This window comes from Apaloderma vittatum, unplaced genomic scaffold, assembly GCF_000703405.1.
Source record: "Apaloderma vittatum isolate BGI_N311 unplaced genomic scaffold, ASM70340v1 scaffold9896, whole genome shotgun sequence".
Lineage (NCBI taxonomy): Eukaryota > Metazoa > Chordata > Aves > Trogoniformes > Trogonidae > Apaloderma > Apaloderma vittatum.
In genome coordinates, this window is record NW_009721243.1 from 7169 (window position 1) to 31390 (window position 24222).

At 40.2% G+C, this 24222-nt stretch overlaps 1 protein-coding gene across 1 annotated transcript in view; it reads left to right on the forward strand.

Moving 5' to 3' along the window:
* The window catches only part of LOC104275370 (centrosomal protein of 112 kDa-like), a gene marked incomplete at its 5' end in the record, with an annotated part of 109898 nt that overhangs the window by 6703 nt on the left and 78973 nt on the right, over window positions 1-24222 (forward strand). The window contains one exon of the mRNA XM_009871301.1: window positions 19285-19338. Within this exon, the coding sequence (XP_009869603.1) occupies window positions 19285-19338 (54 nt within the window). The remainder of the gene's footprint in view (window positions 1-19284; window positions 19339-24222) is intronic.

The window sequence follows — 24222 nt, forward strand, 5'->3', positions numbered from 1 at the left end:
TTCCTGGGTAGATGTTAATAGATATATTCTCAGAGTAAAAATGAGATCAGTCTTGCTCATCAGCAGAGTAAAAGATCTTTATGCCAGGTTTTAACATATACACTAGGTGTGGCTTTGCAATATAAGGTTTGTGTGTGAAGGTTACATGGATGATTAACACTAATAGACAATAAGCTATACATGGCGTGAAATTATTTTTAAATTTAAAATTATGTAAAGGAATCCTGAAGTCGTAAATGATCAAATAAATTCAACGCAAAACAGGTGGTAATAACTGCAGCATTTGAGATGGTGTAACATAAATTATAAGCATAGAGACAAAAATACTGTGTTACTCTGCAGAAAAGGTCAATTTACAATATAAATGCTTGATCTTGAAATGAAAGGAGTATGCGCTCTCTATGTAAAGTTCAGTATATGGCAAAGCCATATCAATATTACTTGCAGATATAAGAGTCTAAATCTTCTTTTTTGAATGTAGTTTCTCTGATATTGGATTATTCCAAATATTACAACTAAACCTGTTTAGTAAGTGACTGCTCTACAGACAGTAGGATGCTTACTGACAACATTTTTTATTAATGTTTTTTAGGTTTTTTGAGAATTGTTTTTCGGTGTTATCTTGTAATTTGCTTGGGAGAGTTGTTGAATAGAAGGAAGGTGACTTCTCTTAGTCCCTAGAACAAGCACAGTAATTTGGAAAACAGCAGTGATATCTACTTCAAACATTCCACTGAATGGCTGAAGGGACATCTTCTGATGGGAGATCGGGATTCATACTGAAGTTTTTTCACAGCATCATAGAGTAATCTGGGTTGGAAGGACCTCTGGAGGTCATCGTGTCCAACCTCCTGCTCAAAGCAGGTCTAACTTCAAAATTACATCATGTTGCTCAGGGCCAAGTCCAACTGAGTTTTGAAAATCTGCAATGATGGAAATTTCACAACCTCCCTGAGCAACCTAGTCCAGTGCTTTACTAATCCATTGTGAAACTTCTTTTCCTTTATATGTGGTTGGAATATCTATTATTACAATATGGACCTGTAGCTTCTTATCCTTTCACTGCCACGCTCAAGAAGAGTCTATCTCCATCTTCACAGTTCACTGTCTTCACTTCAATTCACTCAGTTGAGGACAGCAATTAGATTCCTCCTTAATCTTCTATTCTCCAGGCTGAATAAAGCAATTCGGTGAACTTCTTGGTGGTCCTAGTGGCCCATTCCTCCAGCTTGCAGAGTTTGGAGTCAGTGTGAATCTCAACCCTGCTCTCCAACCTGCAGACCACCTTTCCCCCCAAGAGATACCGTGCACAGTATTGCACAGGCTTCGTTGTGCTCTATCATCCAAGTCATTGGTGGAAATGCTGTGTCAGCCCCATGAGAACTTTGAGAAATGCCACTTGTAGCTGGTTGCCTGTTAACTCCAACGCTTCAAACCCAGTGGTCCAGTGAGTTCTCCACTCCCATTGTAGCACCCCTGTCTGTTCTATGTCTCTTCAGTTTGACTGGGCAGATGCTATAAAAGTCTGCATCAAAAGCCTTGCTAAAGTCAAGACAGAAGACATCAACATTTCTCCCCTTTCCACAGAGTTGGTCTTTAGGAGAGAATCCATTTGGTCAAACATGATTTGCTGTTGGTGTACCCATGTTAGCTGGTCCCAGTGACCCTTTTATTCCTCATGTGCCTGGAAATCAATTTCATGGAGTTTTACTCTATGATTTTTCCAGAGATGGAGGTTGGGATATCCTGTCTGTGACTAGCTACTAAGTTGCTATGTACTGCAAATTAAGAAGTTAAAGTTTTAGTGTGCTTTTTCTCATGTCCCTTTTCTAGAGAGAGATTATCCCAAGTCAATTTATTATCTCTTCCTTAGGTCAGCAGATGTTAATTCCATTCACTCACTGCCACAATAAATCAAGTTTTGAACAGTAGTCTAGCTGTTAAATGATTTATCTGATAGGAGAGATTTTATGATCCATTCAGTTCCTCATTCAAAGGTATTATAGATACCAAATGAAAGAGTGAAACACTAGATGAGAAATTATGACAATCTGTAGTTTGGAATGTTAACACCATTTGTTTTGGCAGCCTTGCTTGTCTTAAAACAATAAGATCCATATGGATGCTAATTTTTCCCAATTTTGAGTAATAAATACAACCTCTTTATGGTTTAAGTAATGATATTACTCAATACCACTGCAGGGTCCAGTAGACAGTTTCATGATGAGGTAATAAATAGCAGTTTTGGAGAGCTGATTATTTGTATTTTTCTTTTATGTGGTTTATGATGAGGGAAGAAGAAATGACAAAGCCAGTGAAAAGCCTTGCCCTCTCCTGTAGCTGAACATACTTTGGCTGAAGATATGTCAGTTGAGAAATATGAGACCATCCATAAAGCTCCACACGTTCCCACATTAAAGTATTGTAGAGAAACCTTCAAGTGGAAAACCAGTAACAAATTGCAGCTGAGATGCTTGTGACACACTGCACCGTCCTGGGTGCCCAACCCCGATCTGCTTATTCCTCTGTGAATTGCTTTAGTCAGGAATAAACCAGAAGACTTCTCTGGTTTTCTTCTATATCACAGACAGGAGCTATGAGGGGGGAAAAAAGCCCCAAACTCCCATGATGGGTTATCTGTGGATCTGAAGATGTCTACTGGCACGGACACCAGGCTGAGTCTTTACTGTTAAACATCTCTGTAGCTGCTTGCTCACTGGCCCAACCCCGGTGCCTGTAGCAACTCTCCGAAGTCTCCTCCTCTGCCTCAGATGTTAGGAATTTGCTAGAATTTGCTAACCTGTCAGCTGGCAGGGTAGCCAAGTGCTCTGCACTCTTTCAGCACGGCTTCTCCCGATGAGTTTGTGCTCCCAGCTCCCTCCCGCTGTGTCACCTCCGGGAGGCAGTTCCAGATCCAGCCCTTCCAGGCTGCTCGATCTCCTTCTTTACCGAAGCGCCGACTCTCGGCACGCCGCACCGTGTGTGGTGTTGGCTGGGCCGTGTCTCCTGCTGATGCTAAGCAGTGAGCGACCCGTGCGTGCCAGCAAAGGGCTCCATGGGTTGTGCAAACCAAAGAAACGGGACAGCTCGGTGCAGTGCAAGGAGTCGTGATGGCCGTGGTTGGGGGAGCCTGTGGGTCACTGGTGACGTGCTCCGGTCAGCTGTGCCGCGACCGCCTCCTCCAGGGAGTCACCTCAGAGGAGACCGTTGCCTGTCTGCCCTTTGCACAGCTGGAACTAACTCTGCCTTTGGTCCTCGGGCACAGCCCTGGAGGGTCCAGGTTGTCTTTTGTGTTGCTCCACATTTCCCATCGTGATTCATTATCTCTTTGTCTTTGCTGCTGCCATTTTGTGTTTCTGTTTTCCCTCACACCTGGAAAGAGCAGGGATTTTAGGTTCTGCATTTGGAGAAATTCCAGAGAGAGCATCCTGTTCTCAGCTGTAGGCTTGGGGTGTGTGCTAGCCTCACCTCTTTAAGCTTACAGAGCTCTAGATGCCCTTTTTGCAATTGGTCTTGGAAACCTTTGTTTCTTAACAAAAGGAAAAAAAAATTAGAAAGGAAATAATTTTAAAATACAGGGAATATTTTCAACGTGAAGTCGAACAGCAGAGCTCTTCTTTGGTCCAGTCACCTTTGAAGAAATGATTGTCATCTTACCTGAACAAATACTGTTTCTTCATTTTGAAAGAGTGGCACAGGCTCTGACAGTGATTTAAGGTCTTCAGTGTCGATTTCATGCAAAAAAATATTTTTCACAGTATGGCTTTAAAGTAGACTTTCTTCCCCCAATTACTCTACATGTTGGCAGCAAATTAGCTTTGAGGAAATATTGTGCACATCATAGTTCTCTGTTGATGTATTGGGGAGTCATTTTTGGATCTTTTAGCTCAGTCAGACCAATGACTGACGTTGTTCATGTCTTCTGGTTCTTTAGATTTGAAAGACTTTCTTTTGACAGGGTAGGTGATGTGAGGAAAAAAAAAAAAAAGAAGCCAAAGTACAAGAAATGATTGGCAAAGTGATGATATCATCAAATGTTCAAAGACTTCACAAATTGAAGCTTATTAGGCTGACATTTTGTCTTCTATTCAGCACTAATTGGAATCATGCCTGGGTGCATGATGTGGAAGGTACTTAATACCTGAGTGTTTATCATGACAAAGTGACAGAAATTGATGTCAGGAATGCTGTAGATTTCTGTTTAATGGTGAAAACAATATATTTCAAGCTGCAATTACGTATCTCGTAGTAATTTGTATTCATATGTATGAAGGTCTTCTTGAAATACTGCAAATAGGAGAAGTTTAATTTTGGCCCCTAAAGTATTGGCTTGATTGTGAATATTCCATTTTCAGGTTTTAAAGTTGATCTTCAGAGTTCATGAAAACAACACTGCTGTAGTTTAAAAAGAAAAAGACAAAAACTCTGACACAGTGTTTTTACTTAAAACGGATCTAAAAATCCCACGAAGAGTGAACTCTGTCTTTGGCACGGGTGATAGAATTCTTCTAAAGTTGTCTCTGACAGTTTGAATTCTTTTGTAGTCTGTCCCTTTCTGCTGTATTGGCATCTGTAAAATGAACTGAGAAAAGAGAAATAGCGAGGAAAGTGATTTTGGTAAGGCAGCCACTGCAAGCACAGTGTAGGCTGGAATATTTGAAAATAACTGCGTGTTTTCCTTGTATTTTGGGTTGTGAGGGATTTTTGAGTTGGCCATGCCTCCTCATCGAGCGCACGTATGTGCTGTCTGAGGTAGTGGGCATGACCAGTGCGATGTTCTGCATCTACATTTTGGGCCCTATGATGTTGAATTCAGATCTTCAGTTAAACCTCTAGTGTAATGTAAAATTAACATTTATTCAACAATTGAAGGAAACAGTTAGCTTTTAGTTGAAATCATTACCTGAATTACTGTTTCTAATGAAATACAGACTGATCATTACAAAGTAATATTTTTTTTTTAAGAAAAGACAAAAATAAGAAAGAAGCCTCACAACCAACAAACCCAACCAGAATCAACACAGGCTGGATGCTCGTCAGAATTCTAGTCATCACGTATCTGTTACAGCTGCCTGTAAACTCCAGCAATTCTGTAACTTAATACGATGTTGACAAGCAGTAGTTTAGGGGCTGATGGTAATTACTTGTATTGCTGGAATCCTTGCAGGGGTCTGAGCCTGTTGTGTTACTGAAAATACATAATAGACAGTTCCTGTCCCAGCAAGCTCCTGACATGACTGTGCTCGCAGGATATCACAAGGAGCAGCAAGCAGAAGGTTGAAGAGCTGTGATAAACGATGATCCCAAGACTTTTCCAACCTGAATGATTCTGTGATTCTGTGATGAGGTTTCTCAGTAGGCTGACGTGGTTTGAGCAAGGAAGCAAGAGAAGCAAGGAAGACATGAGCTGCTTCCCTCGAGCGGGTCTGCTGATGGCGCAGTGAAAATGCCTTCCCGTGACTTGGCTGTAGCATTAAGAGACACCTAAAGTATGTGGGATACTTGCCGTGTCTGCAGTTGCTGCTGTTACCAAAGATTTCTTATGTGACTAGAAAAGTGTCTGACTTTAGGTGAGAGACGAGCTCACTTTTGTCCGTTCGACGTTTGGGAACCCTAATAACGATTTCCATGCTTGCCTAAATGCTGGCTGTTCAATCTACTCAAGCGACGTTTAATAACGACTAACTGGAAGCCTTCTAAAACTAAGTGTTGGATTGATTTTTGTGTAGGAAAGCAAATTTAGAGACTAAGTGGCTACTGTAACCTTTGATCTGTTGGATACTGTTGTTGGGAAGTGGAAGGGGAGAGAAGGGAACAGGACACAAGCTGTCAATGTACTGTTGGTAATATTAGAGAGAAGATTCTAGTTTTCCTGCTAAAGTCAGTTGGAGGTGTGAGAGTGTGTGTTTGTATGTGTATGTGTGTGTATGTATTATTGCCCTCTAATGGATAGAATCTGAATGGCTCAACTTTGCATGCTTGTGTGGGTTTCTGTAGCAAAACACTATTTTCAGGGTGTCTGATATTTCCCATTTCAGAAGAATATTGTGAGGTTTTTTCCTAAGTTTGATACTTCTTTTATGGCTAAAATCGAATTGAAATTTAGTAGAAAGCCACATAGCTTACAGAAAGGCCTTGTCTTTATTCTCTGAAGTTTTATTTTGGCTATATTATAGCTGCTTAAAATTCACCATTTTATTTTCCTTTTTTTACCATAGCGATAAAATAATAACTGTATATGAACAGAAAGTGTCACATCTCTGTACAGCAGCAACATGAGCAGCCTTTGGAGGGAAGTAGACAAGCAGAGCTCGCTCCCTTGCTTTATTCCATCCAGAACGTGCCCCTGGCCCGACGCTTCTGCTGAGCTCCGTGTAACCAGGATCTGCCAAGCTCCCGAGATGCCGGAGGCAGAGGAGAGTGACCTCTTCATCTCAGTTCTCTGGAGGACACCCAGGCTGTAGCGGGTAGTCCCTGTGGCCACTTCCACTCCGTCCCGCTGAGCAGCTTCCTGGCTTTTCTAGGAAAAGTGGCACAAGTGTGTAACGTTTGCAGATGGAGGTTTCAAATCTTTATGAGGTTCATGCCGAAGTCAGGTGTTCTAGTGGTGCATAGTAGATTAGGCTTTGTTTTGATTTTTAAATTGAATTGTCTTTAAAGGTGGCTTTAGAATAACCTGAGAAGAAAGGCTGCAGGTTTGTTGGAAATCGAATTTACAATTGCTTGTGCTGAAAGTAGTCAACTCCTACATGTTCATTATAGTGCAATCCTGACATAGTCGTATTTTTTCCTAGCAAGTCTCTGTTTCCATTCAGTAAATACCTTGGGAAGATTTAAATTTCAGAATTACATTTCTTCTCTCTGCAGCCATAGACTTCTCCTTTTCAAGATTTCCGGTGCTTGCTTTTCCAGTTGGATAACCATACAGTGTTCTGAACACATACCAGAACATCTGTTGCTAACAGCTTTCTTCATCTCCAGTTGTAGATGCGTGGGATTTTAGAGGAGCAGTGAGTATCTAAGAGTTACCTCCCTCCCCTCGAGGAGGTTCGTGGTGGTAGTAGGCAGCATGGTTAGCCCAAAGAGGTTCCTGATGGATATGGATTGCAACAAGCCAAATATTCTTCCTTAGGAAATCATGGAAACATTCTGGGGAGATGAGCGACTGATTTCATAAAGCTCTGCTAAGGTACCCCCGATCTCTCTGTACGTTCACTTTCAGCCGAGTCCATCGTATTTCTACTTATGATCCAATTAAGCTGAGTCTTGGTTGGAAGGGCAGAAAGGCCAGTACATTAATCGAATTCCCTTGTAATGACTGCATTATCCTGTGAGTGGCTTCTCTAAGGTGGGATACAGGGCAAGGCAGCAGGGCTGGCTGTCCCTGTCCTGCCCCAGGGCTGGGGTGCTGCCCTGTGCTCTCCCTGCTCAGCTCTTTCAAAGAGACTGCTGCACTGATCTGAGAGCTCGCTCCTGGGAGCAAAAGACACTGTCCCTGGGTTTTGGACTACTATATTTTTCTATTCATGGTGAATACAGAAAGAAATTTGCATATGGTAACAGAGAAATTACAGTGTTGCAGGAGCATCTTTTTAGCCCAAGATGGGGACTTTATCTGCAGTTATAAATATTGGTGGCTTTCTTCTGAACATGATGTTTCCTAGCAGTATGCTTTATTTTTCTGAGAAAAATTATTTTCTGCTTACAATACATTGGCAGCCATTGTTTGTATTGTTTAGGATCAACTGAGGAATTTTTCTGAATGTTATTTTGATTGGACGACTTTGTTCATCAGTGAATTATGAAAGCTCTAATTGTTTAGGGCACGAGGAGGGGACAATACGTTACTGGGTCGTGTGCTCTCTTAATGCATGCAGGTTGTGATGGCAGCAGTAATAGCACCATTAAAGAACAAAAGGTAGCAACACATAGTAGCTCTGTATCTGGCCAATCCTCTCGAACTACCATACATATTTGAGCAAACTGAATAGTTTTGGACTCTGTAGTAAAGCTTTCCTGTTCTTATCTGGCACTGGAGGAATGTGGAATAAAGTATTCATTTAACACAGTATAAAAATATGTATGCTATGCAGTTATAATCATGTGTCATTAATCAGAAAATACTGCAGAAACTCTGACAAATTAAAAACACAAGGATGTGTCTGCAAGGGCTTTTGCAGTCATTAAAAAGCTGCTTCACCTCTCAGGCAAACTATTTAATGGCAACTTCTTGCTCAGTGTACTGACATCTTCAAAGGCTCTGACATCTGTCGGCCTTTGAACTACCATTAAAAAATATTATCCCATTTCCATTCTTTTATGCCCATTTTTTTAATTATAGCCCTTCTTTCAAGTTAGGAACATGGTTGGTTTAAATGATGCTGTCCTTTCGTTTTCAGCCACCCAGCTGCGGTTTGAATAAATTGATGTAGAATCAAAGGCGGGACTTTAAAGGGAAAAGGTTTGATGGACTTGGACTCCGAACCAGATGAGGTTTTATGATGAAAAGAGTTTAATCCCAGCACAGGCATCGCTTCTATCAGTCGAGCAGTACAAAGCGATTCATATATATAGGTTCACGAGAAATGATCTTTTTTTTTTTTTTTTTTTTTTAAACAGCACAGATCTCTTCAGGACTTGCAAATGTGGCATTAGCTAATATTCAGAGAGCTGATTTCCTTTCATCCACCAGAAGCTTATGATTATAGTACAGTTCTCGAATTGGAAATGAGAGCTGCAACACAGATTTAAAGCTATGCTGTCTGATTTGTATTCAATATACATGTCACTGCGGGACAAGCTAGTCTAGGCCGAGCTAGTTCAATAAAGGGAAAAACAGTTTCAGCATCTGAAATTCGGGGATGGGAGGGGGAAGGTACCAATTAATTTCTTACCTGCTCTACCTGAGTGTTGTGTTGGACACGTAGTAGATTGCGATCATTCCTAAAGCTGTGTGGACAGACCCTTGGGATAACATTTCTTTGGCATCTTTCGCATCAGAGTCTGAGAGAAAATCCACAGCATTAATCAGTGATGGCTTCTAATATGGAAGGCAATGTTTGTTTTTCTCTGCCTGAGTTTCAAGGAGGCTTAGCAGAGACAGCCTTGCTATTCCTTTATAGCAATAGCCTTCATTAATGTGGCAATTAGCCATGCACGTGGAGAGGACTCAAATCTCCGCCTCAACAAATGCATCAGATGCTGTTTGTCAAAAATAACCCCTTGTGGTATTCCAGAAATAATCTGTATGATTGTTCCCTGATCTTTGTGCTTCACATTAGTAAACACGTGGAACATAGTCACGTTTTCCTACTTTTACATAGTAAGATAGCATCCTTCAAAACAGTGACGCTTTCCGGAAAAGTAAAACCAGTGGATTTCAAAAGTCTGCAAATGATACCCTCTTAAAAGACTGTGCCTCCATGTTGTATTGAAAAGAGAGAATTCCATCTGGTGCTCTGCCTCCAGTCAACAGTTTTTCCTTCAGGCTCTTCCCAAAACTGTTATTCCCTGCCACCGTGTTCAGTTTGGGAGTAATCCATTGTTCCTGATCTATTAATGCAATTTAGAGGTGGGTTTTTTGGGGGGATGGGTAGCATAAATAAACATGGACCTGTATAAATAGATATATGTAATGTGTTGGTTTATTTGGTGGTATTTCATAGAATTTGCATGTTCAATATGTGTTTAGATTTTACATTTAAACTGTATATTAATATTTTATAGTAGGTTCAAAACAGTCGCATAAATAAATCTGAAGAAATTCCTGCCCCAGGATGCAATGGCCTACTTGTCATTCAGAAAAGGAACTGGCATCGACTGAATTCAAGGACAAACTGAGAAGGCTGAAAAGGATAGAAATCAATATAAAGGTGCCAGAGGAAGATATCAAGCCAAAAATACTCTCGATTCCAAGAAAAGAGATGTTATGCACACAATTTTCGTTTATTTTGTGCGGATCATCCTATGATTGATCTTGCCTTTCTGAACTGATATCTGTGGAGCGTAATGCTTCGAAAAGCTCTCTGAACTCAGAGGAGCTGCTTTCGAGATGATGGGAATGATGCAACCAGCACTTGAGGATGGAGGAAGGTTAGAAACGGTGTCAGCACGTGTGTGCGCACGAGGTACAGACCGAGCACTGTCAGCTGATGCCTTTGATGCCAGCGTAACACCTAGGCTGGAGTAAAGATCTCCTTCTCTAGGATTTTCCACCTCAGATGGAAGTGACAAATTTATCTGTTTGCTATAAGGACTGACATTCAAGAAAGTCAACTAGAATATGTTGCTTCCTCAAAAAGGAGGAAGTCAAAAGCTGCTCGTCTGTAATTCTGCATCTTATTTGTGTAAGCAGCTAATGTACAGATAAGAAATTATCGCAATGCAGTGATTAACAGAAAAGTTGCAGCTATTGTTACTACCTTGCAGAAGTGAGGGGTTTTTTGAAAGTTAGCAGCTCATTATTTCTTTGAAGTCTAAACCTGTGATGTAGTTTTTATTTCTGAAGCTACTGGGTCTCAGGATTTCTGCCCACACATACTGCCATTCATGAGCCCAAGAATGAGGACTTCATGCTTGGTTAAAGACTGTCATCTTCAATATAGCAGCATGACATCAGTAATGAGAGAGTTTCCTGGTGTATTAGGTTCTTTAGTAGAGCAGAATAGTACACACTGGCTAGGGCATTTAAGTCATCTTTAGTCATTGGCCCAGAGAATATCAGCGTTGGGTTCTTTGCTTCCTGTGATTATGCTGCAGTTTTGAAAAAAACTATCTTTTTCACTTTGATTAGCAGTCAGGGCAGAGCTTGGACAACAGCAGGAGCCTCAAGTCTTCCTTGAGTGCCGCAGGTGCCGGTAGAGGAGCTGCTCGTGGCAGGTGGCCTGAGCAGGGGTTAGTGTTAACTTTAGGATTAGAGATGGGAGATTCCTTCTGCGGGAGCAGCCTGCCCCTTGGCTCCGTGTCTGCTGCTTGTCTTAGGGTTGTCCTGCCAAGTTTTGCAACCGATGCCATTTCTGTTACAGTCACCGTAAAACCCTTGTGGAATTCGTGGGGTAACAACTTCTGGAGTACTAAAAAAGATGTATGTGTTTCGAGCGGCAATTTAAACAAGTGCATCCAAAACAGAAGTGTGTGATGCTTTTCTGGATTTATTATTTTTTTTGGTGGGGTAGAGTTTTGGCTTTTTTACTTACAGTGAAGTCTTTTCATTAGGCAACAGGGCAAAGACATATCTCTTGGACAATACAGCCCGTACCTCTTTTGGGGACAAATTAGGAATTATAATACATTTAATTTTGCTCATAAAGATGAATGTCCGTAGTAATCCTTAAATCTGTAATACATCATGTCTGCATTTAAATCAGAATTACATGTTATTCAGCAAATGCTAATGCCTTAAAAAATTAATACGTGGAAAATTTAAATGCAAATGTTTTTTAAAAGCTTTGATTTAGGGGATGCTGGACACAGAAATGCCCTATCAGGTTGACGGGTAGTACTTCCCAGTCTGCTGCAGAGATCTTTGAACCCCCTTTCTGTATTCCATTGCAGGAACACAGAATATCCTCAAATATCAGTAGCTTCTCCTCCCTTTCAGAACAAGCTTTGTTCCAGTGTTATTTCAGAACTGAGTATATCTTTAACAGTCATCCAAAAGGAATATTTTCCTTTTTCATTTTGAAATACAGAAAATAAAGCTTTATATTTTTTTGCAAATGAAAACAGGGAAGGCTAAACGTGTTTGGTGTAATTTTCATCAATCATCATCTAGGAGTAGGTTGTTAAAGTTTGTATGATGCAGCAAACCTGGTATTAGATACAGATTTTCAATTTTTAGCTACTCTGAATTTTATCTGTATTCTGCTGTCAAGTCATTTTAGGGGATCACTGCATTAAGCAGGTGTTTATGGCTGAGGGTTTTTATCTCCATCCTATTTAAGTTACATTAATAGATTGTTAGGTGCCCAGCTGAGTGTCGCCGTTAAAGTTCTTAGTAGAAAGATCGAAGGAAATGAGGCCTCTGCCTAGTCCTTTCCATGTAGGTCTCTCAGTAGTCTTGTTAAAATCATTTTGTCTGTACAAAGAAAAATACAAATGTAAGCATTTCTTTCATCAGATGAAAGAGAGGAGAAAGAAGGCTGAATGTTTTAATTTTTGACTCACTAATTTATTTCAAAGCAAATACGTTAAATCAGGTAGTAAGAAACTGTTCTGGATCTGTCTTCCAGGCAAGAAAGCCAAGTCTTTTCCAGGTCTTAGAGCTACTAAACTGAAAATTTATTTACATTTATCTCAAATTCAATTGGGTAAGTAATCCTTTCACTCCCCAGTGTGCTGTCTTGTTTAGTTATATGTGTAGGCTTGAGGTTCTTCCATTTGACTAAAAATCATTTTATTAGGAAGCAGTGACAATAACCAACCTATATGAAGTTCTGCTTTCTAGCTGCTGTTAACTAAATTAGAATCAAATGGACTTATGTAAATTAAGAAATCAAAATAAGCTCCGTTAATTTTAAGCTCTTTGTGGTGCTGTTCAAATGGATGTCTGATTTTCTTTCTCTGCCTCCCCCTTTTTTTTAAAGCCCAGTAGTTTGTAATTTAAGTGCGATTTACATTAACTGGGATTTAGACTTCTTCAACAGTCCAGATCTATTGCAGTGCACTCCTTTTGGAAAAAGAAAAACCCTCAAGATTTGTGTTTTGTTTCATACCACGTCACAGCAGATCCTGAGAATTCATTACCCCTTTCTTGCATGTAGACATAGGTGTAGACACAAGAGTGGTGCTGATATTTTCAGTGTAACTTCTACTGGCCTTTTGATACTTGTGTCTTACGTATTTCTGTTCACCCTTCAGAAATATATAGCAAAGTTAGTGACAGTTTGGGTTTTAGAGTGCCTGTGGTAACAGGTAGCTACAACTTTGATTTGTTTTCCTACCAGATAATACTTACACTCAGTATTATACAGCCTGATTTATAAACTGTGAACATTAATTAATGAATGCATTAATAACTTCACCCCATCACTGCCACGTCTTCTAATTAAGCTGTGCAATGGCATCAATGGTTTGGACAGAATTTTTTCCCCTCAAGAGTGAGAACACTTAAGTATGCAGAAAATACTACATAAAGATGTAACAAACTACATCTCTGTGAGTACCCAAGTTTTAGCTTTGCTGATATTTCAGTGTTTCCAGGAAGTACCAGATTCCCAACAAGAACTACTGGAAGAGCTCACACGGCCCCATGCCCTTTGCAAGGTGCTCTCAGGAGGTGAGACCAACCTGTTGGTCATTGAACTGTTGTTGGTTTTCACTTCATTTCACACCATTTCATTTAGCTGCTCCCTTAATTACCATATATATGGGCCTGCTTGTTCTTACCCAAAAGGCATTTAAACTTGACAGTGTAATAGATTGTGCTGTGAAGGCTAAATAGCTCTTTATTACTTATCCCTGTTAATTTGTGCTCTGCCACATCGTTACCCATGTGACAACGTGTGTGACATTTGCAGAAGTAGTTTTCTCTTCAAATCAAATCTTTTTAAGGATTGATAATATTGAAAGGTTTCTGGTTTTACCAGTCACAAGGAAAAAAAAAAGGCTAATAAATTCTTAACATAGTTTAATTGAAATTGCCATGGTATGGAAAATATTTTTAATGTAGTTTGTTGAAATGGACATAGAGTTAATTCTAAAGCTTTATTTGGAAGATGACATTAAAAACTCAAGTTAGTAAATTTTAATGACTCCCTAATTCAAAATCCTTTGAAAGTTTTGGTTTAAATCTGATACCTCTTCAGGTTTAGATTGTAGCTTGAACAAAAAGATTCCTCTTCCAGCACTGCTCTGCTCCCTTTTGTCATTGCCGTGCTACAGAGGAGCCACAAATACAGCTGCCAGCTGGCCGGTTGGAATTCATCTGGCATGGAGGGAAGCGGGTATGCTGGGACCTGCTAGTCCAGATGCTTTGTGGACACAAAGATCAGAGAGCCATTAGGGCCGTGCCTGGCCCTTGGTACTGTTGAACTCTTTTATCTCTTACAGGTAGAAATCATGGGGATGGTTTCCTAAAACCAGAACGAGAGATCAAGTGTAAGAGCGATTGTTGTGACTTGCTGTACCTGCAGTAGTACGACTCATTAATATAAACCAATTTCGTTTTAAACACAAGTGAACATTACACAAGTGAACATTACGCAAGTTCTTGCAGCCTTACTTTTTTCTGAACAAATATATTTGTTTGGGTTTTTAGCATTCTTTTATGTAAGTTTACTTTTTTGATGGTAGAGAAACTTGTATTATCTATTTTTCAACACTTTATAAAGCTTTGTTTATCAGTAAGAAAGCTGGAGTAGCTCAGATGCCCACTTTCAACAGATAATCCCTCCTGAGGTGTTTTACAGTGAATATGTCACCAGTTGCTGTGAGACTGGTGTGGGATACTTCATCCACCTCTCCTGGGACATTGCACTGATAGTGGGTAAAAAAGGGATTCGTTGTCACCACCACATCACTGGGTGTTTCTGCTTTGTTCCTCATTTTCCTTTTAATTCTCCATCAAGTGAGATTTTTACTACAGACTTCCTTTCCCTTCACTGGACTGATCTCCTTTCAAAAATAATCCACTCCCCAATACCAAGTGTTACGTGTACCTCATCCATCTCTGTCATGTCTCGCCCGCGTAGGAAGACACAAAGAAACAAATCTCCCTTTCAGAAGGGTTCAGCTGATGGCTTCGCGTCGCGCACTGTTCAAATCCACGCGCTAATTTTAGTGCTCTTCCAGTTGTGAAAGTGCTGAGAAGGTATTGGCACACGCGGGCAGAAGCTGCGTATTGGTGGTTCAAATAGGGGTGGAATGTATGGGCTCGTATTTTGAGCTTTTATCCTAGAAAGGATCGTTGTGATTATCTAAGTCTGAGCTAAGTCCTTGGAACTGCTCGGAGCTTTTGAGGGGTTTTGTTGTTTCTTTTTAAAAAAAAATATTACATGCAAGCATAATCAAACACTGCAAATTGAGACCTATAGAGTCATTGCCAACTGAAGCCATGTTAGCCCAGTGCAGAAAACTTTTGAAACTCGTTCTGAAGAGTTGTCATGATCTGCTTGAGCAATGCCGTGCTCTTTAGAAGTGATGCCACTACTTCAGCAGCCTGAGAACACTCAGCGATGAAGAGCGATGAGGGGTTATTGCAGCTTGAGCTGCTGGGAGATGTTAGTCACTTACTGTAAAAAGTGCTGAAGCAACACCTAAATGACTTGAGATCTGAGCCTCAGGGAATAACCTTAGAGTGGATTTGTTCTTAACTCTGCGTTGCCTTGTTTTCCTGACTTGAAAGTGCCCTCAACACTATTTGAAGCTGAATGTGGTGATGGGGTGGATGTGGTTTGGTGTGTAATACACTGAGACAGTGCCGGCCATGTCTTCCGTCACTGTGAGTATAGAAGACGCAGTCATGCTCCAGCTTCTCCCTTAGAAACTGATCCAAGTCAGTGCTTCATGGGGTTGAAGTAGGAGGTCCTGAAAAATAAAGGGAATGTATTTTTTTTTAATTAGACTGTACTCATTCAGTCCATTCCTCATCTCTGTTGCATGTAACTGTGACAGAGTTTCAGGCATCGGCAACAGATTTTAATTTAAACTTTTGCCAACTTTATATTTTCTTATGCAATTTACTTTTTAAAATTAAGAGCACATGTTTTCCTTCCAAATAACATGCGGTACGTTTACTGGCCTTTTAAATAGGCCAAAGTGAGTGAGCAACCTTCTTTTTTTTTTCCTTTCAAGTCTATTTTTTCACTACAGGCAAATTGCTGTGGGCTTATGACCCACCCTTTTTATGACACTATTTCAGCACAGATATTCTTAGTTAGAATTCTGAGTTATTCCTTTGAAACAGAAATAGAAATCAGCATCTCAGCTAGCAGTTTCTTCAGCTGTGGGATTGTCGTGTGCATACACATACATACAAGTATGCCGCGTAAATTCATTTGAAATCTCTATTCTGTCACACAGTTTACATATTTGTGAGTTTGTTCCATTTGGGATATTCTGTAAGCTAGTGTTTTCTTTCCTATTTGTTTTCCTGTGTCTGGATTAATAGACATTTTACAAAATGCTGCTGTGGCGTGGCCATCCCTGTGATTGCTATGAACTTTGGCACTCTTCATTAAAAAAGATACAGTTCTCTCTTATTTTTTTTGCTCATACCTATGCAAGAAAAACAAAGACTATAATATTTTGATCCATAAAAGACAGCAAGTAGCAAGGACCTGTCTTTATTTTTTACATTTAAGCCTTATGTTTAGTACAAGAGCAATTTGCTCTGGTGGACTGTTTTTATATTATATATACGTTTTATATTGCATGGATTTTTTCACAACTGAGAATTATGTCATCTTGTGTTTGTTTTTTCCGGATTTTTGCCTAAATCTAAGTCTAATAATAGTTTATTAAACCTGGCATGTGGAATAGCAGAGTCTTAGCGATGGAGACTTTGGGATTCATTTTCTTTAGCAGTTTGAAGATATCCATGTCACACAAAGTTGTCTTATGCAGCAAGTTGGTCGGTTGTAAGCTGCTTCTGCCAGGGAATTTGTTTATGGGAAAAAATAATCTGGCTGTGAGAACTAGACTTATTTTAAAGTAATTGACAAGAACTGTGTCTGTGATCCCCAATATAAGCTTTTTCCAGTCACTTTGGAGAGATTAGATGTCTCTTAACATCATCTTACTAGCAGTGAAGTTGCTCCAAAAGGACTCCTTTAATCATATTAGTTTCGCTGCCATCGCCCCGTCTTCAGATTCTTTCTTCTTGCCTAATAGAACCAAATCTGCTTTTGCCATCTATTAGGTCCAACATTAATGCTTCTTTGCATATTAATTACTCTTACTTTACCTATAACATTCAGCCCACGATCTCGTGGCTCCCCAGTTCTGAATATGAAGGCTTGAAGCTGCTACTTTTTCCATGTGGCAGTAGAAAACACTATATTGTGCTGTTTGATTTTCTAATGGCTTTCTATAAGAATTATTAAATACATGACAAAGTAAAGCAGAAACATCTAACAGTTGAGTCAGGAATTCACCCACTCTCTTTTTTGGCTTGTAATATGATTTATGAATGAATTTTCCCTGTATTAGAAGAAGTTGGCCTTGGCTCTTTATCCTAAATATTTTATCAGACTTCTGGGAAAACTTCTGAACAATGTGATAATGTGATGTCTTAGTTTCACTTATACAAGGAGAGGGGAAAAAAAAACCTGGTAGTGGAGGGGAAATGAGCTCTCAAACAGAACTCTTACAATTTAAAAGATATTTGTAACTATTCCAGGCAGGACTTGGATTGGAACAGTGATTAAAAACCACAAATGCTACGTATGTCAGTTTTGAACCCAGATCGTAACAACCTGGGGAAATTGTAACCATTATCTTCACTGACCTAGCATTTCTTTGCTTGAGTAAAACCCAGTTAGGCTATTACATTTTTTATGATCTTGAGATGAAACTATTTTCCAGAAGAATTATTAAAGTATATTGTAGATCATAATTATATACTGAAATGCACTTTATGTTTTTAATCTGTGTGCAGATTTAATAAAAAATTAACCATATGGAGGAAAAGATCAGGGAAGGAAGGAAAGGATCCAGTGCAGATTATACTATATGAAACACATATTTGAGATAATGCTGATAGAGCTGGAGCGTGTGGCGCATGTTATACTTGTGTGTACATAACGACATGCTCATTCCATCTCTAGGCAGACACACGCAGAATTTTACCTTTGACATGATAGGGAGTAATGCCAATGGGTAATTAAGAAAGCATGGAAGAAAAGTTGGTCCTGTGATACGTTTCTGAGATAGTTAATATTATTTAGTACATGTTACAGCTGAGATAATTGAAGGACACAACTGAAGGTTTGAGGGGGGACAACATGTCTTTTTTTGCACCGTAGAGTTCAAGTAGCTTGAAAAAATAGGTGAATTTTCCAGCTTTGAGTGTTCTCTCTCAGATCATGGTATTTGTAACAGTCTGTCTTGGGATATTAATGTGCAAGGCAATGTATCTTATGGTCATTAATTTCCCAACTTTGGTCAGAAATGAATGTTTCTTTTTCAAAGATTTCTAGTAATGTGGTTCTTGGAGACTGAAAATAGATGATTTAGCTGGATGCAAGACGGTATATTAACATTGTCTAAATTTCTAAAGAAGTGAGAGAAATCACTTTGGAGCTCTGGAATCAGTAACTGGCATTCTGAGGAAATGGGATCTTTAAATATATACAGTATTATTCACTGGATTTTCTTGTGCAACCTTTAATAAGCTTGAGCTGAGTCACCTGCATCTGCTTGGTAGAACTTCAATTTCTCATCTCAGTTTTATCACATCCTCTAGAAAGGAATTCCAGGGAACTGCAATGTTACTAGTGGAGCAGGGACGAAAAAGGGCCCAACACTGAGTTCTTTAGTGGAAATGCTCATTGTCAGAATTAAATTTATGAATGAAAGCGTGTATGTGCTCGCAACATCATAGGAGACAATTAGCTGTAGAGACAAAAGTTTTCTGTCCCACATGTGATGCTCCTGTACTTCATTTAAGAAACTCCAGAAGAACTGCAGTTAGGAAAGTATGTAGTGATGTAATACCCCGCCGAGGGCAGGCACCAAGCCGGCTCCCGCTGTCCGCGCCGCTCCCTCGTCCCTGCGCCTGATGCGCTGCCGCCTTGCGCGGCAGAGGGATGGAAGGATGATCTGTGATCAGATGAAAGGGTTTCCGAAGTCTCCTTCTTGCATTTTGAAGGTCATGTGTCTTATTTATATGTGTTTGCAGAGACTTAAGGGTTCTGTGCATCAGCCTGTGTCATCCTCTCTGGTTCCTCCACCCAAAGGAGGAGGTTCCTTGATGGGTCCCTGCTGCACGTTAGCCCGTTGTGGTGAAATACAGTCTCTCGTCCCTAGAAGTGACTGATAAATGATTGATGATACGCTTCTCTTTGGAAGGTGGCAGGTAATTTCTTCAGGAAAAAAAAAAAAAAAGAAAGGGCAGCCCCTCCAGAAAGGTAAATCTTCCTCCATCCACGCCTCGGGCAGGGGGGAGCTGAATTCATCTGCACGTATGAAAAGAAGTGGAAGAGCAATAAGAGAGGCCAAGAAACAGGATAGAGCATCCCGAGTCTGCTTCCTATACCAGCTAACAGCCTGCCTGAGAAAATCGAGTGGGTTTGGGTTTGTGGTGGATTGTGGGTTTTTGGTTTTCACTTTGTTCTTGTATTTCAGGTTATCTGTGATATGCAGAACCAAATTCAGAAGCTGCGAGAAGAGCTCATTCAGGTGAACGCTCAACAGAAGCAGCAGCTGCTGGAGCTGAGCCATCAGTGGGAAGAGGAGAAGCAGCAGGCAGCCCGAGACCATGAGGCAGTGGTGAAAAAGCTGAAAGTGGAGGCAGAAAAAATCACATTAGACCTGCAAAAGAAACATGCGGCAGAAACAGAGAAGGCCTTGGACAAGGTAAGATGTTCGGATAGGCATAGCAAAAACTGACCCCAAAAGTCAGATAAGCAAAGTTTTGCTGAGGAAGAGTGTTTCAGGGTCACTTGAGCTGAAAAGACAGACATATGCCATAGATCTGACATTGGATGCCCCCAGTATGGAAGGTTTGGGGGTTCTGTAGTGAAAGGTTTCCCTTTGCCCACGTAGCAGCAGTGGTCGCTGCTGCAGCTCTTTTCCCCGAGCGCCGTGCTGGGCAGCACCTCCCAGCCGCGGCGAGTGTGGAAGCGGGCTGATGTGCAGGGACCTTACAAATCCGGGTGATCTCAGAGACACAGCCAGCCAGAGGCTAATCACTTTTCCTTTGCTGGAACAGAGAGAGTAGAAAGGGCGGTTCTGTCTAACCGAGTTTTTTCTCCCTTAAAAAGAGGGAAGGTTCTTAAGGAGGAAAAAGTTCGGGCTAAAACTGCAAGGAAATTGGGTCTAGTTGCTAACAATGGCTGGTCTACTTTTGCTGTGCATCGGGTGAGCAGGGACTCTGTGAAAGGCTGGAAAGTAGAAATTAATGTTTCAGACACATCAAGGCTTCTCTCCCCATTCTGTTCAGCGGGGTCACTGGCTGCGCATCAGGGCTCGCTGAGCGTCCCCTTGTCCTGACGACTTGAATTCCAATCTTTCACCACATTAGGAATCATATGAGCTAAAACTTGTGAGTTTTATTTCAACAGCTAAACTAAAAATACCACCCTACTTAATATTTATGGTAGACACTGTGTATATGTAAGCAGATAGTTGTTGAAGCACCTTTTATGTGCGTTAACGCAATAGATCATGCATTTTGTCGCAAAGTGATGTACAGTGGCACAAATTAACAATCTGCACATACTGTTTGAACAGCCTTTGTGCAAGTGACATTTCATTTACCTGCGTCAGGTTCTTGGTCTGTAATTTTAAACAGCATTCGGCGGATTATGTTGGAAATCAGCCAGCCTGAAGCCATTAAAATGGCTGTGATCAACAATTCAGAATCTTTTCTGAATGTAAGGAAAGCTCCGCTTGGCATAATTATTTAAAGCCAAGGTCATAGAAAGTATTTAAACCTTTGAAATTCATCATTAAAGGATTAATTTTAACTCAGGAAGACATTGTCATTTTTGCTTAAAAATGGAATTTGAATCTCAATTCTTTTCTTTCTTTGATCTTTTTTTACATGTGTAGTATAGCAAAAGAAAAGTTAACTTCTTTACATCCTCAAATTAAAGTTACAAATAATCCTTCATAGGGCAATATCTTTAATAGTCTTGAATTGTCATTTCTGTCAGAAATACTTTTTTAAAAATTTGCTGGATTTTTTTCTCTTTTTCAGAAATATTGCTAATTTTAAGCTATATTAACTGCTATTGAATTTTTTTTAATTTAACCTACTTCCCTATTTTTACCTCTAATCAGAAAAGTACACGTTGAGTAAAAAGATAGTAGGGGAAAAGAGGTATCTTTCACATAAATGTGAAGACACCTTGCATTATCTTCAAATCTCCGTTTCCCATTCTGCTACGTTTCCAAATGCAGACCTGTAGAAATTGGCCACGAAGTCCCAAAGTTAAGAGCTGAAAGGGCAAACTCCATTTAAAGCTCAAAAGTACAGGTTCAGCTAACTTAGTTCAAAACTTGATCCTATTCCAGGTCACAGAACTTTGATGAAGGAGATTTTTATCCAAGAGGGGGAACAAAGCATCTTAATTGCAACGTGAATCTTGAAACTTGGTGTGAAAAGTAGTTTTATTTTTCTAGCAGATCTTGTTACCTTGAAATTTAGGACAATATGGCCAAAAAAAATTGTTCTCTAAATTTACTTTTTTCTGCCAGTTCTGTAAAGATTGCTTAAAATTCTGGGAGGAAGCTGAATTTCACTGTTTAGGCTTGGAGCATCTGACTGTCTAGGTTTTCTGAAGGTCAGTCCATTCCCAAATGAAGGATCTCTGTCCTCTCTGGTCTCTTTTGTGACTAACACTGGTTTCTGTGTGGATTGCTTTGTGTACTTGTGGACTGTCGGTCACGTCAACATGATGAAATACAAAAGAAATTGCTAATACTTCAGTGAAAAGAAAAATTGAGGTAAAAATGACTAGAAGGAGATGTAGGATTCGTATGGTACTGGCCTTCCCTGTAACCCTGCTGGGATGGGAAGGAGGAGAGCTGGAGGCAGAGTCGAAGGAGTTTTCATTGCAGGAGCACTGGACGTGTAAATATTTGTTGGCATTTGGAGACAGCTTTTTGAATATTTAGGGACACAATTTACGGAGGTTTTTAATCTTCTGTTGCTTAAAAATCTCAACCTTAAAGATAGTACGTTGTTTATTGTAGCATTTCAGTTGATTCGTTTTGTTGGTGATGGCAGCATACAATGCCAGGCAGTTGCTCGATAAGTGTAGTGCGGTAATGTTTTTGAATCGGTGATTCTGAAAGCGAATGTCTTTTGACAGTTGTTACATCTCCCAGTGAGGAATGGTAAGTGGGAAAATATTGTAACAGGTTGCCAAATGGCGCCGTGTAACCGGCGTGATAGGAAAAATAAACATGGCACCTGTGGTTGTGGAAATAATAGTAATGGTAAAAGTCCGTAATTTTCCAGTGACCTTCCCTGTTGCAGGTATTATTTTCAATGAAACACCACTTTCTTATAAAATGAGCTATAGCTGACCTGAACACGCGCGTGAGGAGCAGCGTTGAGCCTGTTGTGGCCACGTTGGGCAGCGCTGAGGCTTCTCCGTGCCAAGGGATGTCCCTGAGCTGCAGAACGTTGGAGAAGGTGCTGAGGACTCTCCCTGAACTGCGGGCAGAGGGCTTCTGTCACCGTGGTCCTTCTCACATAGAACCAGAGCCGAGGTGGCCCAGGAGCAGCTCAGTGTGTGCGGAGGTGGCTGCTCTCGCTGGGCAGTGCCCACATGTCTCTTCAGCCCCGGTCACACGTAGTCCCCTGACTGCTCACCTTTTAAGTCATAACCTGATGTTAATGTTAGAACACAGAACGACCGTATCAGACAAGGATGTCCTTAAGGTCAGATAAGCCGTGCTGGACATAAATCAGGGAAAAATTCAAGGTGATAGCGTAGAGAATTTGAAACAGCACTTATCATGTTCTTAGGCTTCAGTACTTTCATAATATGTTATCTGTCTCTGACATAAAAATGACTTGAGATTATCTTCAATTTATTTCTTGTCTATTAGTTAAGGAATCTTAAACATCGTTTCAGAAGAACACTTCAATCATGAATTTGTTTTAAATTAACTTACATTTCGTTATGTCACGTGATCATAGCATTTTCTGACGTGATGGTAATTTTATTTATTTCTTTTTTAATTTGAAATCATACTTCACAGAGATGAAATGATACATAAACTGTTTAAGAACCGGAGAGTACGTAGTGCTGTGGTTGGGCTCCTCTAGTGACTGATTTTGGCAGCGTCCGTTCCCAGCCTGAGCACTGACCAGCCAGGTGTAACGGAGTGTGCAAAGATTATGAGCATTGTCCAGTTGGTCAGAAATTATTAAAAGCAAGAGACAAACAGCATTTCTAAGTGCGTGCAGATGTGGAGCTTGGCTAACACAACTGTTTGTAATGTTCATCTGTGGTATTTTCTTGGCAAAGAAAATGAGCGTTCAGAAAGCATGACCCGAGCAGAGCAGTAGACATGCTCAAAGGAAACAACCTTGGAACACTGAAAATATCTCATAAAAAAAAGCTCTCTTTGAATAGCGCACATGAGTAGATTGGAGTGGGAGAAAAATGTTTGGGTTGGTTTTTTTTCTTCCTCTCTAAATAATTTTCAACACTGAACTTTTTATTGACTTCTATATTTAAAGGGATATTTTGACTCATCCTGTTAAATCTTTATGCAGGTTCCAAGAACATCTAATTCTTTTTCGGTGCTGCTTTTCTTGTGGAGAAGTAATTTACATTTTTGTGTATTGACTGTACTGAACGCACATGATATTTGATTCCAGGATAAGGCTGTAGTCAAGAAAAAAAATAGTTCAGCACTTGACTGCAATTCTTCTGACTCCAGTACAATTGTGAAATGCTTCACTCTGGAGAGATGGGACTCCAAGATGGCATGCAAGGTGGCCAGAGCTGTGCAAATTGTGCTTGTAGACTTTAATGATGTAGCAGATGGTTGTACTCTGAGATTTATTTATTATTTTTTTTAAAAAGACATTTACAGTGTTTTCTAGTCTATACCTGTTAGAATCACTCCACCTGTGTCTGGTGGGAAGTCCACATAAAAACGGATTTCATCCGTTAGGAATTGGAGGTTAAGGTCACTGTGTAAATGACTGCTTCCCTAATTAAGAATAGTTATTCTATATAATAATTATGTTGTAATATAAAGTTTTTGTAACAAAATCTGCAGTGTCCTATAATCGGATGCTTAATTTTTGAGCGACTTCTACATGGCACACAGTTTGCAGAAAAGGTACTGATAACGTGCCCTGCAGAGTGTTTCAGTCCTGATTTTAAGATCAATCTTTGTGATGCTGAATTTAATTAACGAGCAAGTCCAGCCCTAGGCTGCAGTCCGGTTGGACATCCTCGTTGGATGTACACATACTGCATGTGTAGGGATAGCCTGAACTCACAGTATCTGTTCTGGCATAATTGTCACTACTCCTGCAGATGATATCATACAGTTCAGCACCGGCAAAGAGATAGAAGATGAAGGGAAAGA